The 21,432-nt window shown below is 40.6% G+C and overlaps 1 protein-coding gene across 1 annotated transcript in view; it reads right to left on the reverse strand.

Annotated features, from left to right (window-relative positions):
* The window catches only part of LOC117551623 (WD repeat-containing protein 49-like), a 53,186-nt gene extending 35,993 nt beyond the window's left edge, over positions 1 to 17,193 (reverse strand). Inside the window, 7 exon segments of the mRNA XM_034224558.1 lie at positions 4,511 to 4,682; positions 4,793 to 4,885; positions 5,037 to 5,120; positions 5,596 to 5,769; positions 13,184 to 13,492; positions 14,285 to 14,380; positions 17,128 to 17,193. Coding sequence (XP_034080449.1) covers positions 4,511 to 4,682; positions 4,793 to 4,885; positions 5,037 to 5,120; positions 5,596 to 5,769; positions 13,184 to 13,492; positions 14,285 to 14,365 — 913 coding nt within the window. The 5' untranslated portion in view covers positions 14,366 to 14,380; positions 17,128 to 17,193.
* Between the last annotated feature and the right edge of the window lie 4,239 nt (positions 17,194 to 21,432).

Raw genomic sequence — 21,432 nt, forward strand, 5'->3', positions numbered from 1 at the left:
ACAGTTTGCAGCATGATGATGATGATGTTAAATGTGTTGTTTTAGGAACATCCATTGCAAATACATGGAATTCAATAAACATTGAATAGCATATCATGCAGTTTGTCTGTGCCTTTTCCTCCGTGTTGTCCTGGTGTGCTGTGCTGCCTCCTAGTCGCCACCATGGTTTGCTGTGCTGCCTGATGCTCCAATCGCTCAGAGAAAGGAGTACGAATGTACGGCTTCCCCACTGACACAGAGCGGAGGAAGCAGGAGCAATTTCACGACCAACAGCAACAAAATATGTGATTTATATACAAACACTGCATTTGCACTTTTTCACAAAACGAAAACCCCACCATTGGGAAAGCTTAATGTTTTGTTTAATACAAAAAACAGGGAAAGACTTGAAAAACACAGAGTTGAGACTCAGGGTGCAGGGTGAGGGTCTCAGTGCAGGTATTCAGGCTCCATTGAATCCCCCTCTGGTTCTTGTGCTGAAAGAGGGAGTAACAGACAGGAGAAAGGGTTATACACACCTATATAGCACACCTATTGGATGGGAAATTGCCTTGGGGAGATAAGGTGTGGTCTTTGTTCCCAACTGAAGTTATGGAACTTTATTATTTGTGAGTTTAACAAAGTATGACAAATGGCATCAGTAACAGATGTGATATGAATTTCTATAAAGTTGTCTCACATTCTTGGTCATATTGTATATACAGTATGTAATGAGTATAACATGTCCAGTAAGTATAAAGTGTTTCTTAATACTGTGTATTCAACCACTATGGAATATGTATGTGGGCAGACAAAACTGAGTTGTTCTGTGTGTGAAGTAACCTCAAGTCACTCCGCAGGCACATTTTGATGCAGACCAGTTTGTCAAGACACAAAAGGGCAAGACTAGGCTGAGAGCAGAGGCTATACCCACCATCTTCGTGCATCGCCCTGTGGTCAAAAAGAGAAGGGCCCCTGCACCACGATTCACCCCGGGACCTGTATCTACAAAGCCCATAGCTCATGATCACAGCTATAGTGTGAAAGGTGACACAGGTATAATAAGTATGAACTCTTAGTAACAAAAGTAATATTTCTTATTTTTAAGTGGTATAATATTTTTAATGTTCGAACATTTACAGTGCCATGTCTTCTACTTACATTAGTCTCAAAGATTGAGGGAAGAAGGGAAGGGATCACTGCCCTCCACCTGCCAGAGGAGCGCAAACAACAAAAACAAGCAAGGTGTCCCGTCATGTACCTGGAAGTTTGGGTTGGCAAAATGGAGTAAGAGAGGGACTTGAATAACCTTGGTGGCTGTCTACTCCTGTTGTTACAGTTGTCTTGGTTACAGCTCTCACGTGTTTTTTTGTTGCCATTTCCACATCTTTAGAAAATATGAAATAAAAAATTGAAGTGAAATCAACCTCATCTCTGGAGAAGAAACTTTGATTTCTCTGTCTTGTGAGTTTGCAGTCTTGCTCCTCCACCTGTAACATCACTGCCCCTCAGTAGGTTACTAACAAGATTACTTATATAATACAGTGATAGAATACATGTTTAGTATGCTTACTTATATAAAACAGTAGTATTAAACTTACCTTGTGTTTTCACACTCACTCAAGTCCCTCTCCCTTTGCCATCAATCCAAAATCAGCTGAGCTGCAACATTATACAGGCAGGTAATAATCAACATAATCACAAGGACACAATATGGCTCTGCTAAAAACACTCACTCTTACACGCACCAAAGTTATATTTATCTAATATTTAACTCCCTCCACCCCCGCATACAATCCCGTTTAGAAGCCCCTCTTCTCTAATTCAACAACGTTGGACCAAATGACATTAAGAGAACGGAATTTACAATTAAAAGGTTGTTCAACGTCTGTTGCTAACTTGCTTCGGTATCCTAGCTTGATCTGTTATCTGTAAACGTTCCCTAAATCTACTGATTTAGGGATAATCCACTGACATCCTTTAATACACATGTTCATTTGAATCAGATGTACTGATAATATCCGCAATATAAATCTTTAAACTTCTTCTTACCTTTAAAAGTCCGTCACGAACGGTTATTATGCTGCAACTCTACCGCTCTGCTAGCCTTGGCGCTAACTTCCGGGGAACGATTGAGAGGCTCCACGATCCGCCATTGCTGTAAAAAAGTGGTCCATTGGAGTGAACGGAGATGTCATAACTCTTCTATTATACGGCTCTGGTCTATGCAAGAGGTGCAGTGACGCGTCCTAAAACCCGGAAGTAAGCTTCGCTCGGATTCCCTCGACAGAAAGCGGGTTTTGGAAAATAGCTGGAAATAAGGTCTGTGGAAAACGAACCTGTTAGATAAATGCACGTTTTGTTCAGCCGGATAATATCCACATGTCTACCCTACTTTTATTATTTTTGAATCATAAATCTAATCGATAGATTTATGATCGATAGATTTATAATTAGCATAAATTCGTTCATGATGGCTCACTTCAGTGATAGTGATGACATCGTTGCGAAATTATTAACCGAGTCATTTTCAAGATTGAGTTACAATGATAAACTGGAGTGGCAAAGGATCAGCTGAATGACCCGCAAGTGCTTCATCCAAAAGGACAGGAGGATGGACTTTGTGTTTCAGTGATTTGATCATCAAAGGTAGGCCTAAGTCATTTTCAATGCGGGCCGCCGTGCCGACTTAATTCATTTGTAATTGCTACTTGGCTGTGGGTGCCCTGTCATGATAGGTGTTTATATAAATGGTGTTGTTTTGTGTGGTAGAGGGTCGCTGTCATTGATGCGTTTTGCACCCCGGACCGCTGTTTTGATATTCCGCTGAAGTCTATGTTGAGACGTAATATCTCTTCTTTTTTTTCCGAGGGAAGGGGGGGGGTCAGAGGGCCTAGGTATAAAAGTCACGGCTCGCCACTGCTCAGAGATTAGGAGGTGCTGATCCTCATCCCGTCCGCTTCAGACTTGGCTGTGAACCGATCCAATGAGAGCTGAAGGTTGCAGACCGATGACGCTATATAAGAAGGACATCATCTGCAAAAAGCATGCAATCCATTGCCTACCAAACCGCCTCCTGAGACTACGCTTTAAAATCCTGTCCTTGGGGATAATTTCTTTGGTTACGACATCTGTGGATGTTAATGTCTTTCTCTTTCACAGACACACATTCAGAGCTCTACTTCCTTATCTTTACGGATCTGTGTCTGTCCCAATTTCCTCCTAATTTCCTCTCTGTTTCCTTCCCCCCACTTTCTCTCTGGTGGCCTGTGAGCCTGTGAGGTCTAAATAACCAGCTATGTCTAATAGTACACAGCCTACTACAGGGCGGACAACTTCAAAAGAACTGCACCAGCACCCAGAGGTATTCCAACACACACATACAATCACACAAACTCCCTCATTCCCCTACCCAAACACACACAGCAGACTGCAAATTTCAATTAAGCAGTGCTTTTTAATGTTCTGGCACTGTCTCCTCTGTTTCCCCCTTTTATTGTTTTCCCTTTGTTTCCCCATTTGTCGTGCTTATTTAAAGGTGTTTTCCCCTCCTTTGATCAGGATCCCCGCTCTCAGCCAAGCTAGTCTCAGAGCGCTGAGTCATTATAAAACAGCCCAATAACTGTTCAGAGGGGCTGCGTGCGAATGATGCAATCCAGATACAACTAAAGCGACGGCGTTCGAGTCTCAGGAGGCATGACCTCCAGCCTGTGACTTTATGCCAATAGTCGAAAGCCTGGCTATGCAAGACTATAAAGTGGATGACTCAGGACTCTGCATGTGTGTCTGTGCGTCCCTCCCAAGCGTTTTCATGCTGTTGCATAAGCCTCTTGTGAGAGATACTGAAAAAAAAATGCAAGCGATCAGTGGCTCTCCTCCCAGGTGTGAAGGTGAGAGTTTGTGATGCCCAGAGTCGGTTCTCCTTCGTCTGACCCAATGATTTTGTATCCTTGCTTTCATTCTGTCCCACGAATTAAAACGTATTTTGACCCGAGGCCCCAAAAGAGTGCCGCGCTAACTAATTGAAAATAAAAGGGTAGGGTTTAGGGTTCCTTTAGCCGGCATGAAACTCATTTTGAAACCCAGACTTTAGGATATTTTGGCATGTTGCGTTACATTGCATTTCATTTAACTGACGCCTTATCGAAAGCGATTTACAATAGTGCAATAAAACATAAATATACAAACCCAGAACAACAACAAAAATGCATATGTATTCACTTTAAATAGCCCAAAGTTCAAGTGATTGGTATCAAATGGGCTAAGTGATATTTATTTTCTTTTTTATTAAGGGCCAAGGTACTAGAGAAACAGGTGGGTTTTCAGTTTGCGGCGAAGATTTGTAGACATTTTGCTGCTCTTAAATCCATGCGGAGCTTGCCCACCATTTTGGAACGAGATGAGAAATACAAGTAAATGCTTGTATTATAAACTTCACGATATTCTTATGTGCATTTGACCAAGTTGATCTGGCTCATTAAAGAGATGTTTCTTTATATATATATGTGTGTGTGTTAGTGTGTGTTCTTACCTTTCCTGACCCAGGCAGGTGTGTGTGCTCGGTGTGTCACAGTGTAACAGGAGCGATGCTTTCCTCTCACCAGCTCGTCCCATTGGATGATGTCTGCTGAATCTGAGTCCATCCTCACATTAAGTCTCTCAAACAAAGAGATCTGAGCTGAGGTGAAATATAAAGCACTGACCTGGGAACACACACATACACACACACACACACACACACACACACACTTATGGAATAACGGACTATCTGCTCTGTTGTGGTTGGTCCACCGTTTATTATTCCGTGTATTACCTGTCCTCCGATGTCTCCTATGGTGAGGACGGCCTGGTCCGGGTCAGAGGGATCCACCCAGTAATCCAAACACCAGGGAGTAAAAATCAAACCCTCGAGAAGAGAAGAAATGTGTGTGCAATTATTTTTATTTCGTGTCAATACACACTTTTCTCAGGTATATACACTTTGGATAATCAATATCCAAAGTGTGATACAACGGTAGAAACTGCGCAAACCAACAGAAACATCAGGGTATAGTCACCTGGAGTTTATACTTGCACCTGAAGTCCTGGTGTGACAGAATGTCATAGAAACAAACTTCCTTACTTGTGAAAGACACAGCTATCTAAAAAATGTATTGGAAACAAAGATACATTAGGAAAAACAGCAAATAAATGTATCAATAGATATATAAAATAGCAATTCCTCTGACTAATTATTCATGCAAAACTGGAAGGTCTTCATGTGGGTTATGCAACTAAATTATTTCTGTCACCAGCAAATCTGCGGGATAAAGAATTGCTAGTGAAATATGTTCAATAATTGATGGTCTTATTACTGATTGTGTATTTCTCTAAGCATTATGCAGTGGCTTCATGTCTGCAATGCCATTAACCAAAACCACTGATCAATAATTCATTGATTGAGAGGAATGCTTGTTTGCGTCTGTACCGTACAATATCTGCCCCAGTAACTACTACAGACTACTTATCAATAACTTATGTTATTCAATTCTTACCAAAACCGTTGTTTAAACTATGTCACAACATAACCAGGAAAACAGGAAGTGTTTGTACCAAGTGATCACGAGTGAAAGTCACCTTGTGTACGTTGTGCAGCAGCACCATGTCCGTTACCCAGAGGTCTTTGGGTGTGACCGTGCTGTTTTGCAGTCGATGTGTGTGCAGAAGGGACATGTCCTCTCTGTCCCGCAGACACACAGTTCCTCCTTTACTCACAGTCAGATACTGACCTAAACTGTGCAGGTACAACACCTGGAGAGACATTGCAAAACAACAGCATCGGGTGAGATTTTAGTGTTTTCAGACTATTTTAACAAGTCCTCCAACTCATACGACCAAATGGGCCGATTGTTCAGGCCCTTATTACGACCAAAGGTGTCGTTTTTTCAAGCGCTTAATACGTCCTATAATTACGTTTTAAAGTTTTCGCCCTCTAGTGCTCCCGTTGAATGCAAACGTTACAAATGGTCGTTTATTCACAAATAACCCTCTCTGTAAAATCCTAAATTGTAGGATAGTTTGGGCATTAAAACGCTTTTTGATTAGATTTCTAGCGAGAAGTGTATATTGTACTTTTAGAATCCACGTCCAGTCGATATGTAGGATCTATAGTTTGATAGATATTACGAAGATGATTTGAGGTATGCGGCAGCCTCCATGTAAAGTTACGGGTTGAAAACAGTATTTCCGGTCTCTACGTTTTCCCAATGATCAAATGATTTAACAGTGATATCTGCAGTACTCATCAACTAAAAAACATCAGTTTATCCTTGTTAATTATACGACATGTATTGGTTTAAATTGTGTACAATGCTTTTGTGTTTTTCCCATAGGTTTTTCTCTTTCGATTCTGAGAGACACCTTTCTTTTTTCAGAGGTTTTGATAGGCTAAAACATCGATTGTTTTAGCCGCAATGCATGTTGGGAGATGGTGTTTATATGATATGAAATCGGAAAAACATTTTTTTTAAATAAAATAAATAATACTTTATTCCGAGTGTTCTTGCTTTTCTCTTTGAAAGTCATCACATAACGGCATTGTAATACACGGTTCGGCTGCATTAAATATTACATATCTGCCGTAGATATTTATTTATAGAGCCCTGATCAGAAGACCTTTTGACAAACTGTAAGAAATTCCGCCAAAACTGAATAAGTGACGTGGATCATAAATATATCAGCAATTAAACAACATCTTCCATTTATTTTCACACAATACGTCTCCTTGCAGTATCAACACTAATTCGGCTGACTTTTATATTTGATCCAATTGGTAGATACAGGGCCGCCCCTCCCTACAGGCCAATCACGCAGGCTGCATGGGGCCCCGCCTTGCGCAGGGGGCCCCGCCCAGAGGGCCTCAGCTGCTGTGCGCAGTTCTCCGCTCAGTTCTCCGTGCACCCCCCGCGAGAGTGAGAGGTGAGACAAGGGGAGCACGTCTGTAACCCGACACCGTTGCAATGAATCGACATCTGACCAATCACGACTTTGATACGGCCACTAGTGCAGGTGAAGAGATGTCGGTGAAAAGACAGTTTCAGTCCGGCGCAAGCAAGAGGGGAAAAAACAAAACATGAAGAAACTAGAGCATCACTCGAAGGTGGGTTATTGTATGAGTCAAATGTACAACTTGCGAATGTTGTATAAATCAAATTGCCAATTGCCCTATTAAAACATCAGCTGCAATTCACGACATGAAGAAGGCAGTCTCTGCATAGCATATAGGCTAATGGAGATGCAGTTATTTCCAGCATTCTTTATTTACCATTCATTCAAGTATGTTATGCCTTTTATCTGCTGATGTACAGGAGGAAGAGTGATACACTGTCTGTCTAGTTGGCTTACATAACAGTTAAAGTTTGCAGCCTAAAAAACATGGAGCATTTTTCCCCTTTTATTCATTTTTATGTCAATTTGCACATTTCATGGTGATGCTCAGCCTCTCCCCTTAACTCCTAACAGTCATCATCATGTCAACCACAACACAGAGAAATACTGATAGAAATGTGTGTGTAGTTGTTGATACATTGCTGACAGAGGGAACTACATTTGAATACAGATTTAAGAAATATCAGTTGTCATAAGCATGTTTTGTCTTGACTATATTACAACTATATTATAATAAAATAATATAGTATTTATATTATTGAATTGATTATGATTATTATTAGTAGAAGTAGTTTATTTGCATTCATTATATTTTAATCTTTTTGAGGCTAGTATTTGGCAGGAAATGCAGACGTATTCACCTGTAAACGCATGACATACATGCACATTTACCATTTACCTCACTGTATAAAAAAGTAACTGTGTTGATAATAATAATAAACAGGAATTATATTTGCAAAGTAGCCTACTTTGTTTCCAAAAACAACTGTCGGTTGGGGGGGGGCCTCATCTCACAATGTCGCTTGGGGCCCCAAGTTGGCCAGGGGCGGCCCTGGGTAGATAGCCTATATTTACACCATAACGGTGCACAGCTGATAGAAAGGGATTTTTTTGTAGTTTTTAAAGATATTATGTACTACCTTTCCAACTCCTCATGCAGTTGACTGTTACAGGTCTATACAGGTTCATGGTACAATGCATAAGCTTCAAATCGAGAGACTGAAACTGTATTTTCCTTTACCGTTCTGTTTTAATTTCACAATAAAGTTAATAGTCATATTATGTTTGATATTATTATGTTGTATTAACTACACCACAATTTTTTTTAACCCGCACCGCCTAGTGGTTAAAGCACGTTATTGCATTTTGTTCATGAAAACATTTGAATATTACGAGTAGCCACAAAATTGGGGGGAAGTAGAAGGCATGATAGAAATATAGAATAGAAAATATCAAGAAGATACTGTAATGATCTCTACAATAAAACAGTTTAGTGCAGGACATCCAAAGATATTAACAGGAGGATGTGCAAAACAGACAAACTAAGGCTTTATTTAAACATTAAAGAATACTTTAAGTTAAGGTCTTCTTTTGAATAAGAAAAAAACGTTGTGGTTATCCACAGATAAATATGAAGTCTGATAAAGTAGCCTACTTAACGTCTAATATATTGCATAGTTTATTTTGGCACTTGACAATCACCTTCCCTGAATTTGACTCAGGTGTAACTAAAGTCTGATTTAAGGGTTGTTTATATTTCACATCATTAATCAGAATCTGCAAAGTAACTAAAATACATGTAGTGGAGTAAAAATACCAGGTTAACCTCTGAATTGTAGTGGAGTAGAACAAAGTAGTACATGCTGCTGAAACAAAAACATTTCCCAACTTGGGATCAATAAAGTATATCTTATCTTATCTTAAGATGATCGATGGCTACTGCCATATTTGCAAAATGTGCCTCTGAACCTTGACAAGTGCATGTTTCAGGCTTATCAATGAACAACAGGAGGGGTCACAGACATAAGACCAGCTGTTAAATAAAGCTCTTCTGACCTTAGGTGTCATGTGGGTATATTAATTCACCCATTTATTAATTATATGTTTTAAATTTGATAACACCACTGTGTTTCGTATCCCCTAAACTCCAGGGTGTACACAGTTTAATACTGGCAACTTCTAATTGTGGGAAATAGCATGTGTAGTTCTGGGGGGGGGGGGGGGGGGGGTCTGCACTGGACCCGTCCAATTCCAATTTTGGAAAGTCTGCCATGGTTTCATTCCTCCATTTCATAAAGCTGTTTGACGCTCAGCGTAACCTTGTCGCACTGCCACTCCCATATCCAATCACAGGGCTTGATGACTAATCACGGGGTTTGTAAAGCAAGGCGGATGTTGTAGTCCCAAACGATAGCTGGGGATTGTGGGTAGTGTAGTGTCTTAACTCCGAAAAAACTATTTGTTTCTCTGAATCAAAGGTTAAAAACACAAAAGCATTCTACACAATTTAAACCAATCAATATTGTGTAATTAACAAGGATAAACTGATGCTTTTTAGTGGATGAGTAATGCAGATATCACTGTGTAATCATTTGACAGTGAGGGGAATATATCCGGTTTTATTATGAAAACTTCGAGACCGGAAAAACTGTTTTCACCCACGCTAACTTTACATGGAAGCTGCATACACGTTATCCTGGCGAGACCTCAAATCATCTTCGTAATATCTATCAAACTATAGATCCTACACATCGACTGGACGTGGATTCTAAGAGTACAATCAGGGGCGGCGGGTACTGTAGGCTAGGGAAGGCTGAGCCTTCCCAAATATTTGTGTCACTGCATCCTGATAAAATAAAAAATATAATGTAGCCTATAATGTTTGTGTCTTTGACATTAACGCTGCTATGCAGCCACATGTGCCCTGTACTACGAAGCTAGTTCAACAGACCCTGGATATGTTTGAGTTATCTTAACTAACCCTAACAATCGAGATCTCGCTAAGCGGTCCTACGACGCTGATCAACTCGGTAAATCAAGCCAGGGTTTCTCTCTCCAGCTGAGAGCGCGTTCACGTAAAAGGGGCGGGGTTAGCTACATTTGACCAATCACAAACAGGGACAGCGTCATACTTCATTAATGAAAAGTAAACTAATATTAGACAAATATTAACTTTAAACATCCATGACTTAAACGTATAATCCAGGATACAAGCCACATAGTTGCACCTGCAAGGTGAATATATAACAACTTGTTAAAAAATAAATAAACTACAGTGTTTGAATCAATGCGTACAGCAGTTTTATGATATCACTGCCCCATATAAGACACGAGTGGATCTGACTTTAATTACATGTGAGTGTTTCGTCAACTTAATGTGTTGCTTAAAATAATACTTCTGCATACAGTATGTGTGACAATGTAGCCTAAGGCTCGAGAAGCTGACTCAGATAAGGAAATATTGTTTTTATAATATATGACGGAAATGTATGATATATATGATCGATGATCTGATTGATGATGTGATATGAATGATAAGTGCGACACATCGGCGTCTTCTCTGCAGGCTACTGCAGTTTAAACTTTATCCTGACCTGTAATATGACTTGATAGATTTAAACCCCGCACACTGAGCTCTGATTGGTTGATCTCTTTTCTATAGACGCCGGAGGCGGACAGCGTCGGGTAAAAAAAAACGTCGGGTAAAAAAAAAGTTATTTAGCCTTCCCAAACCTGAGTCCTCACGCGCAGCCTATGAGTACAATATACACTTCTCGCCAGAAATCGAATCAAAAAGCATTTTAATGGCCAAACTATTCCACAATTTAGGATTATTTGTGAATAAACGTCCCTCCGGAGCGTTTGCAATGAACGGGCCGGGAGCATGTTGTTTCTTACACAAAACAACATACACTTTAAAACGTGTCTCTGGGTCGTAATAAGGGCATGAACAATCGGCCTATATGGTCGTTTTTTGTAGGAGGACAGGCTGGACTATTTACATGCACAAAATCCTAAATAACGCACTACAGGAGAGGGGAAACCCCAAACATTGTAGAGCCTCAAAATATATATCAATTTGAAGAAGTTCCTGCTTCACTTCAATAACTTCTTCATCTTAAATCTTCCTCTTAGTGTAAGTGAGTGCATGTTCTTCTGTGCTACACAAAAAGGCTTAATGAATGATGCCATTTTATTGGCTAAGCTACGAGAATAAAAGAACTGAGAGCAGCAGTAAAAGGGCTTGAGCTGAGAGTGCATGAGAGAAAGACACATTGAATATCTTTAATGGAAGAAGGGTTTATTAATGAAAAGAGGTCAGGGCTGAGATATACTATCAATGTAATTACTGCAGAGTCAGTTCCCACAGCCGACTGCAGGCTTGATAGGATCTCTCAGATTGGCGTGTCATGTATTTATCTCTAATTGTTCTAATTACATATGAATCAACATTGGTTTGCATGGTATGAGTTTCGGGCGGCTTTTGTTCTCACATCAACCAAATGGGGCACTGACAGTTTGCCTGCTGTTTATTGCTTTAATAAATAAATACAAATATCTCTCAAACCTGACATTGTGCATATGCCATTCAAAATGATAAATTGTTATATCGCAGTTAAAATGGCACTGTGCTCAAAGTCTATTTTGTTTTAAATGGCAGTAGATTCCTATTTAGCTTGCACCATGTTAGCAAAGACTTCAATATCTCGGCAAAATGTTAAAAAAATGTTATTGTTAATTTGGTGTTTCTAGCCACCTGACACATAAAAGTCAAATATTCACTTTCATTTGAATTCAGTTTTAGACTCCACCAACTGAAGTGGTTCACTACAAGCAACACCTTCCATATTATGCCCCTTTCACACCAAGGCTTTTCCCGTCTAGCTCCGTGCTAGAGCTTTTCCGGTTCGGAACCGGTTCTTCGGTTCAGCTCCCGCTCTGTCATGACGTAACCGTTTGCGTGCCTGCTTCATAAAGCCAAACCGCACGGAAACCCCTCACATCGACAACAACAACAATGACCGATTGAAGCGCTACTCGTTTTGGATTTTCTCTGTCGAAACGAAATGGAAGAAATGGGACGACTTTACTACCAACTTTACAGTTGTTACATGCAACATTCAAAAGTTCTTTACAATCATCATCATCATCAACTTCAACGACGATTCCGTAGGAGAAAGAAGGTAAATATACGTCCTATTCGATGGCGTTAGAGCTAGATGTTGTTAGAGCTAGATGTTGTTAGCCTCTGCATGCGCCAAGGTCAAAATACCCAGCTTTGCAGCATATGGTATAACATTAAAACTGATGCCCCTGCCCCCGCCTCCGACGTAAGCGTGACGTGTGCGGTGCTTGCTTTCTAGACCGACAACTTTTTGGTGCTTGAAAAGAACCGGATTCCGGAGCTTAGAGGCGGCTCCGCTGCGGTGTGAACAGGAAAAACCGGTGCTTTTCAAGCTCCAGCTCCAAACCGGCCCTGGAACCGCGTTGGTGTGAAAGGGGCATTACATGTTATGTACACAAATATGAATGAGTGCAACCTTAAATATGTTTTGCACTACCCTGCTCCTTTTGAGCCACGCTTTACTGACACAACATGAAGAGTCCTTTAAGTCTATATCCAGACTAAAGACTTTTCTTTTTGCCGCTGCTTTTAATTGAACTATTCACATCTTAAACTGCACTGTAACTTTTATCCATGCATTTTTTCTTTTAATGTTTATTTTATTATCTTTTCTTTTAATGACTGATTTTAAATGCCATTTTCTTTCGTTTTTTGTAAAGCACTTTGAATTGCCTTGTGTTGAAAGGTGCTATATAAATAAACTTGCCTTGCCTTGCCTTGCCTTAAGCCCAATAAGTGAGCCCACTTCTTTAAAAACTGGTCCGAGCTAGAGGGGTCAAAACCTTCAAACCATTTGAAAAACAACATTATGACATTTTGACATTCTCAGGATGTGGTGAGCCATCACTTTATCCACAGCAGTCTGCGCTTTTTACCGGCCTGCTTCATTTCCATATTAATTGATAGATATTAAACTTAAAGGAGTCCAGAGCCATTTATCTCAAAAAGAGGTGGGCCATTTTGATGAGCAAGACCCTAATACCTTTCTCGCACAATGTTTAATAATGGGGATTTTCACCCAGTCAGCAAAACGTTGGATTCTCCAGTCAGTCATTGTCTGAATGTGTTTCAGATAACACAAGAGTTATCACATGTTGCCCATTTTTTTATCTATTGCAGCGTAACAAACTCTTCTCATCAGTGACCTCTTACCTTTTGAACCGGGTCTCGATGCGGACAGGTCAAAGTGCGCACTGGCTTCCAGCGAGGCCCACTTCTGGTTCTGCTGTTCTTCACTTTATCAGAAAGCTCTTGTAGCAAAAAGGATGACAGGCCTCCCCAATCGACGCGTTCCTCTTCCTTTATCGCATGGACGTCCAGAAGGAGGCTGCTGTGCTCCTGAGTGAAGACCACGCTGTCAAACAGGAGGCCGTATTCCTCTTTAGAGCCACGACCGACCGATGACCAAGCCAGATCGACAAATTCAGTTCTGGACATAGAGCGAGGAGAGCCCGAGGAGTCCTGAAGGAGAGAGGAGCCGATTAGTGGTGGGATGAGATGAAGTACAGTATTTCTTTCTATTTTAAACATACATTTGACTTCACCACTGGAGATATTGCATGATGTCTTCACACAATCATATACAAAACTCTTGTTAGCATTCGAACACAACAAGCTCTTCTCTTGTTTGTACAAAATGTCATATGAGACCTTGAGGTAATGTAGTAAGCTCAGATGATTGGTTGTGCTTTTTACAGTACTACGGCTTCCACAGATGACATTGTTATGGATTTTTTGTCAAAGCACTTAAGATATTCATTGCTATCGGGATGTTAAGAGCATTCCATGGAATATAACAAAAAGTGTATCTCGAGCCGGTTTCTCAAACTTACCTACCCCACCTTTAAGTATTTTCTGCATGAGTTAAATACGGTGGCTGACAGGTGCAAACACACTTCCGATAGTTGAAACCGACTGCACTTTCAAAAACGATGACTAAAAGTGCTGCAAAAATGAGACCCTGCAAATACTAAAACATGCAAGAAGCTTAAAATATAACGGAAACGGGGACACTACATAGTGATGTGCACAGCTTGGAACAAAGCGCTTGTTGAGGATTAGCCACATAAGCTAGTTAGCTTATAGCAGATCAACGCTGGGCATGTTTCGTCAAGTTAGTGAAGATGCTTCTTCATTTGTATGTGCGCTTCTCCTAATGGAAATGTTTTGGACAGTTGTTGTGTGTTTGCACCTGTGGGCCACCATAGATAAGAGCATAATATAAGTCTTTAAAACTGACATAATAACCCTCACCAGGAACAGTCCCTGTAGCTTTCTGTAGTCCTCAATGTTCATCCTTTCCTCAAGCTGTGCCACCTCCATCCTCGTTCCCATGGTTACACCTCAGACCTGTCAATCAATCGCCAACACACCAAACAAGGACAGTAATAAAGGACTCGATAGAAAATAATAGATTCCCCGCATCTCGAGGTGCAACACGATGAAAGAAGATGTTCCCTGCTGGAGTTATCCCATACCTCTCCTATACCGTCTATAGCTGTTTCTCAGCGGGTTGTCATGTCACCATAATCATGCAGCTCAGCGGCAGCAGCTCTTTTGTTGGCTCTTTTTCACTCTACCCAAACATGTCTGTGTTGAATAAGGTCTTTTCATTTCAACATACATTTCCCCTCAGCTCAGTGGCTTTCAAAGAGGGGTGAGTGAGTTCCCCCGAAGAGGAGGAGGCAGGTTGCCAAAGCATGTCAAGTCTCTGTTATGTCAGGTAATGTGAAATAAAATACTGGTGTCAGGTAGAGGAGCAGCAGGAATGTGTGTGTGTGTGTGTGTGTGTGTGTGTTGTGTGTGTGGTGTGTGTGTGTGTGTGTGTGTGTGGTGTGTGTGTGTTGTGTGTGTGTGTGTGTTGTGTGTGTGTGTGTGTGTGTGTGTGTGTGTGTGTGTGTGTGTGTGTGTGTGTGTGTGTGTGTGTGGTTGTGTGTGTGTGTGTGTGTGTGTGTGTGTCGTGCTGTGCTTGTGTTGTAGTGCCCCTGTGTGTTGTGTGTGGTGTGGGTGTCTGTGTGTGTGTCTGTGGTTGTTGTTGGTTCTGTGTTGTGTGTCGTGTGTCGTGTGTGTGTGTCGTGTGTGTGTGTGTGTGTGTTTGTGTGTGTGTGTGTGTGTGTGTGTGTGTGTGTGTGTGTGTGGTGATTAAATCCTGTCTGAGAGATAAAAGTGAGATGATGAAAAGGTTTCTTTGAACAAAAGGGAAACACAAAGGGGGGACGGCAATCTGTCCTTTTTTATTTTCAGCCCGACAAAAACCTTTACGAGACAAATTCACTGGAAGTGGCATCAAACTGAGCGGAGATTTAGATGACAGGGTGTGTAGTGAAAGGACAAAACAACGCTTTGCTACTGCTATTATCTTTTTTACACTGCTGATTATCTGCAGTGGATCCTGTCATGATTTAGCGTTATTTACAGTGTCAGCAAATGTAAGACATGCAGCAATAGATATGTTTATATTCAGATAAAGACTGATGCCAGCTGCTTGTCACAGAACAAGTCGGTATTTCTTAATTTACACTACATTTTTTAAATAACCCTCCCAACCCTGGTATTAATATAAATGCTGCTTACTGTCATTTACATGCAACTGCTGTGTTGTTGTGTGTACTTTACCCAACGGGGGGGAAAAAACAATAGGTTGAAGACAGTTAGCAAATAAAACACACTGGCTATCTCCTTGACGTCCAGTCAACTCTATCCAAACTGTCACTGCTGGATTTCTGTCTAGGGTTTATTAAAGTTGCACAAAGTATCATCCACTGCAGTCAAACTGTCCACAAAGCTGCAATGATGGGCTTCTGGCCTCTCAACATCACTGTCAAGTAGCTGTATCTTTTCAGCCCTCAGTGTGTACAAATGCTTCAGACTAGCAGGTTATGAATCAGGAAATAGATGTTGCTTTATAGATATTTCACTAATTTGCAGGTATACATGTTAAAGAGGACAGATTATGCTAATTACAGGTTCATATTAGTATTGTGTGCCTCTACTGTGACATGTCTCCATGCTTTAATGTTCAAAAAGCTCTTTATTTATCTGCCTGCATACTTGCCAACATTGAGACCTCAGAAATCGGGAGCATTTCAAAACCACCACGAGGGGGGGGGGATCGCCAGAGATGTTAGAACTGCTAGCGCCCGGAGCCTCGCAGTGGGGCAACTGCCTTTTAAAGATGAAAAGAACATCTACACATGCTTATTGTAGTTGCATTCTGTATGTGTGGGCTGGACCTATTTTACAGGAAAGGAGTGAGCAGAGGGTAGAGTTGTCCATTCTTGTTCTGTTTTCTGTGACTATCTCCCTCACCATGCTGAACACCCTCTCAGACTTTCAGTTGCGCACGCTACTAAAGAGACACGCTACCATGGAAACCAAACAATGGTGTAGCTGTATTAAAGCCCGAGTGGAAACAGTCGTGAGTAAATCTGATCTGATCACATCAAATGTGTTGGAGGCCAATAGAAGTGTGAATGTTACATAGTGATGTCACTATGTTCAGGAAGTAAACAACGTAGGCATTTTAGGCAGGGGGGAGAGTGTGGGTGAGACACTCCCTCTGGAGGGATATTTGGGATTTTAGCATTTGCAGACCATTTACATGCACAAAAACCCATAGTAGACACTACAGGAAAGAGAAACCCCCAAAAAGCATACTGTAATAGGGCCCTTCAATATCAATCAATCAATGTTTATTTATATAGCCCAATATCACAAATGTTACATTTGTCTCAGTGGTCTTCACAGTTTGTACAGAATATCAGTATGACAATACGACACCCTCTGTCCTTAGACCCTCAATATCTTCTCTAATATCTGTAAATGTGCAGTGGTGGAAAGTAACTAAGTTAATTAACTCAATTACTGTACTTAACTATCATTTTATGGTACCTGTACTTTACTTAAGTATTCCCATTATCTGCCACTTTATACTTTTATATCTCAGAGTAAAATGCTGTCATATTTTCTCCATTACAATGTGTGTGTATATATATATATAAAGTTAAATGATATATATATATATCACAACAGATACAAACTACCAAATCGTATCTTATCTTGAAGCTGAAGAGAGAGTAAAGAAAATCCAAACTTACCAAGACGACCAATTTCACCCTCTCGGCCCACAACGGGTGTCCAGGAAAAACTTCCCCCAGCTCTGAGGTGTTAAAACATCCTTTCCTAATTGTATGACATTTCAAACAAATCCCCGGCTTCTGATTGGTGGAGGCTGGCCGAGCCTGGGTCCGGACCGTAGGAGAGTCTTTGTGTGTCCGGAGTTGTCTAAAGCCAGCGAGAAGCCACACACACACACACACACACACACACACACACACACACACACACACACACACACACACACACATTTTATTATCCCTCACTCTCAAAGACTCAGGCGAAGTTTCCTGGCAACCAACTAGTCAAAAAGAGTTGTTTGTGCCCTGTATGTAACAGTGTGTACGAGTGTGTGTGTGTGTGACTTCTATTCACAGATTAGGCACTGGAGAGAAGATAATCTGTGTGAGGTATAATTACACATGCACTCCATTGCTACGGAAACACAATTCACAGGAACATTAGTATTCTACTGCCACACATAAAAGTGTTCGTGCATTGTGGCGAGAACAAAAGTGGTGATCTGAACAAAAATAAAACACACAACAGCAGAGCTTTACAGTGTCGTTAAAAAGCCTTTCAGACGACTTCCTGTGGGTCACACACTACAAAAAAGCAGTGGTTGAAAGTAACTCAACTCCACTACATTTATTTTGGCACTCGGTTGTGTTTTTTATATAAAAACACATAATGTGATTTAATGCAGTATTGTACTCTACACAGTATTTACATTTTGCCCACTCTTGACAAACTACAATACGTATACATTTATAAAGACAGGATAATATAAGAACAATAATAATGCTGTGAAAAGATCCATTCTGCATCACGAGTACTTTTACTTTTGAAACTATATACTATATATATACTTGAAGTACATTTAGCTGATGATACTAACATATTTTATTATAATATTATAAGAATTTGTACTTTTTTTTTACTTAACCTGTTAAGCCCGAAGGTCCCCGCCGGCGGGGACCCTGGGTCTTTTTTTCACGATACTGTGTCTCAGGGGATCTTAATATTTAAGAACCTATTAATGTATTATACCAGATTAACGGAAATAATCTCAGCTAACTGCCGATACAAACCATGTTTACCAAAATAAAACACAAGTCTCACAAGAAGCATCTAAATTACCCCTGAGCGAAAAATGCTAACAGACATTGGCACAGAACTCAAGATAAATGCTAGCTGCTAATGGTAGCCACCACAGCTAGCTGCTGCTTCCGGTCTCGGCGATGCAGCAGTCTCACACATACACATGACCAAATAAGGACTATGTGGGAGTTCCCCTCGATTCCATTGGCTCTGAAGTCAGAAAGAGATGTCACATGTCAAAATCGAGCAAGGGGGGCCAGAGATATGGAAAATCCACCCAAATGGCCCCAGAAGAGGTTTTTTTTGCTAAATCTGTCTAAAAAGGTCAAATATCACTTGTTTTGCATCAATCTTGATACAGGGTACTTATTATATGTTGTACTTTGGATTCCTAAAGCTTTTAGTCTACTAACCCATCATCCAAGGTTAGTTTTCACTATAAGTACAAAATATTTTTTGGACGGACACTATAATTTACAGTTTTTTACCATGTTCAATCTGAATTTTCTTTAAAATAAAAAACATCTAAATTGAATCTGACTTTTCTACATCCAACTCACAGGTTTATCATTATTTTGAGAAAAAAGATTATTAATTTTCCCCTTTTAGAAGGGAAGATATGGTCATTTGTTCTGGGAATGTCATTTTCGAGCCTGAAACCTGAAAAACAGGCTCGGGGTTTAACAGGTTAAATCGCATACTTTTGTATTTTTGCATAAATACAATTCTGAAATTTGGACTTTTACTTGTAATTGTTTATTTGAAGACAATTGTATTTGTATTCTTACTCAAGTTAAAGGCGGGGTAGGTAATTTACTTCAGAAACACTTTGTCTTATATTCCATGGAATGCTCTTAACATCCCGATAGCAATGAATATATGAAATGCTTTGACAATAAATACATCAAAAAATGTCATCTGTGGAAGCTGTAGCGCTGTAAAAAGCACGACCAATCATCTGAGCCGGCCCGGCTAAAATAACTGGATGGCCTACCTGCCTGTCAGCCTTCCATCTGTGCACAAACTTATCTCGTGCCCTCATTGGTCATGTGCACGTTCATGTGTGTTCGAGGAGGGGCTCTGTAAGGAAGTCTGAAGGAAGGGGCAGATTTTTTTCCGCTGCGTACTTTCAAATTCTAGCGCACTCGAGCTGGTTTCTCCATTCTTACCTACCCTACCTTTAATATGGTGGCTGACAGGTGCAACACACACTTATTGTCTTTATTTACAATTGTGATCATTCAGATATTGTTGTAGATCTGCTGTAAGCTAGCAAGCTAACGTAGCTAACCTGGTCATTTTGAATATACTGACAAACACCTACAATTAAGAAACAGACTAGGCCCCACGAGGACGATAACGGTAAAACGCATACGTAATCGCAATCACAAAAAAGGCTTCCGTCCACACGCAATAGACACCGGAAAGTTTCTGTCCACACGAGACAACTCCGTTAAGCTCCAACCGCTGGAGGATGCAGTAGCCTACATAATATGCCATTGCCGAGCCTGTACGTGGCGCTGTAACATCCTCCACAAAAGCACGAAGAAGCATGGTTGTCATGGTTGCCCTTCTGTTTATTCTCCGCGGTGGGGGCCGAGGGAGTTTTTCGCCAGTCAACGTGTATTAAAGTTTAAATCTTCAGGACAAAATTATAAAAGTGCCGGTCAAAGGTCTTCTTTGTTATGTATTGAGCTTTAAAACAAATGAATAACGACTCTATATAATATAATAATAATAAAATGCACGGAGCCTCTCTTTTTCCTCCCTCTCTTCTGACAGTGTCATTCGGGAGGGGAGAACCGATCCAATGAAACCCCCCGGCCCCGGGGTCTAGACACTGGTGGTGGTGAATGGATAGTTGGGTTCGGTCTGAAGGGGAGTGGCTTAGCTTGACCCTGGATTCAGAGGGACAGGAGGTGAAAAAGGGGTGTAGGAGGGTTGCGTTGAGTCACCTGAAAGGACAGCTGTCGGAGGGGAGAGCAGATTTAAAAGGTTGAAGTGATTGGGAGTGACGCCCCCGATCACTTATTGAGAGGAGAGAGAGTAGTAACATGGAAATAGTAAATTAATGAGTAAAGAAGGTCTTCCTGTTTGAACTTGTGCTGAGCTTCATGTGTTGTCAAGTTGGTGAAGATGGTTCTTCATTTGTTGTTTCTTTTGCAATGTTTGCACCTGTCGGCCACCGTAAATCAAATACATGAGTAGCCTACTTCTTCCAACACTGCAAAAAGTAGGAAAATAGTCTCTGCATTTTTCAAATAGATTGACTTTAAGCATGAATGCACTCAAAAGTTTGATATATATCCAACGCAGATATGATCATTCCCCTCGCTGCTTCAGTGACCACGACCCAATCCCCGCAAATGACTTAATGGCCTGGAATAACTTGAATTAGCTGATTACGGGGGTCTTCAGTGGTGATAGGATCCGAAAATTAGGTCTCAGCCATTTCAATAATAAAGCTTTAAAAATGAACACTATCACAATTGGATTACAGGGGTGCATGTATGGGAGTCCAAAAATAGCCCCACCACAAATCCACCATGGAAAATCCACTATTATACAGGGAGAAGAATGAAGACGCTGGAATATGAAGGGGAGGGATTGGTACGGATTTTAGGAAAAATGCGGTGCATGCAGAGAAAGAAAAACGCAAGGGCACCTGAGTGGAAATTAAACACTTTTATACAACAGACCCACTTCTGAAAATCTTTCTCAAGTGACAGAACTATTTAATTATTAATAAAAAAGAAAAACGTCTCTTCAACACTCTTTTCATGGCTCTTGTTTAAGAGTTTTCTTTTCACATTTGGTTCAAGGTGCCATCATGGCGAGAAAGAGAAATAATTACGGTTCACATATATTTGCGCAAACTTAGTTAAGATTAAATCAAGCATAATAGAATATTTGCTGCTTCAAAGTACTTTAAATGTGGATAAGTATTCAAAGAAATCTCTCGCAATAGATACAGGCAGTGGTGGAAAGTAAGGTTCAAGGTTTTTATTTTGTGATACGAACATAGCTGCAGTGTAGTTATGACGATGAAAATCTTAGGTCACAGGGTCCTCCAACAGTGCAACACAATAACACAGATAAACAGAAATATAGTGCAAGTAAATAGTAAGTACAAATTTTTTTTAGAAATAGTGCAATAAGAGTCTATATGCAAGTTATTGGAATAT

This window comes from Gymnodraco acuticeps, unplaced genomic scaffold, assembly GCF_902827175.1.
Source record: "Gymnodraco acuticeps unplaced genomic scaffold, fGymAcu1.1, whole genome shotgun sequence".
Taxonomy (NCBI): Eukaryota; Metazoa; Chordata; class Actinopteri; order Perciformes; family Bathydraconidae; genus Gymnodraco; species Gymnodraco acuticeps.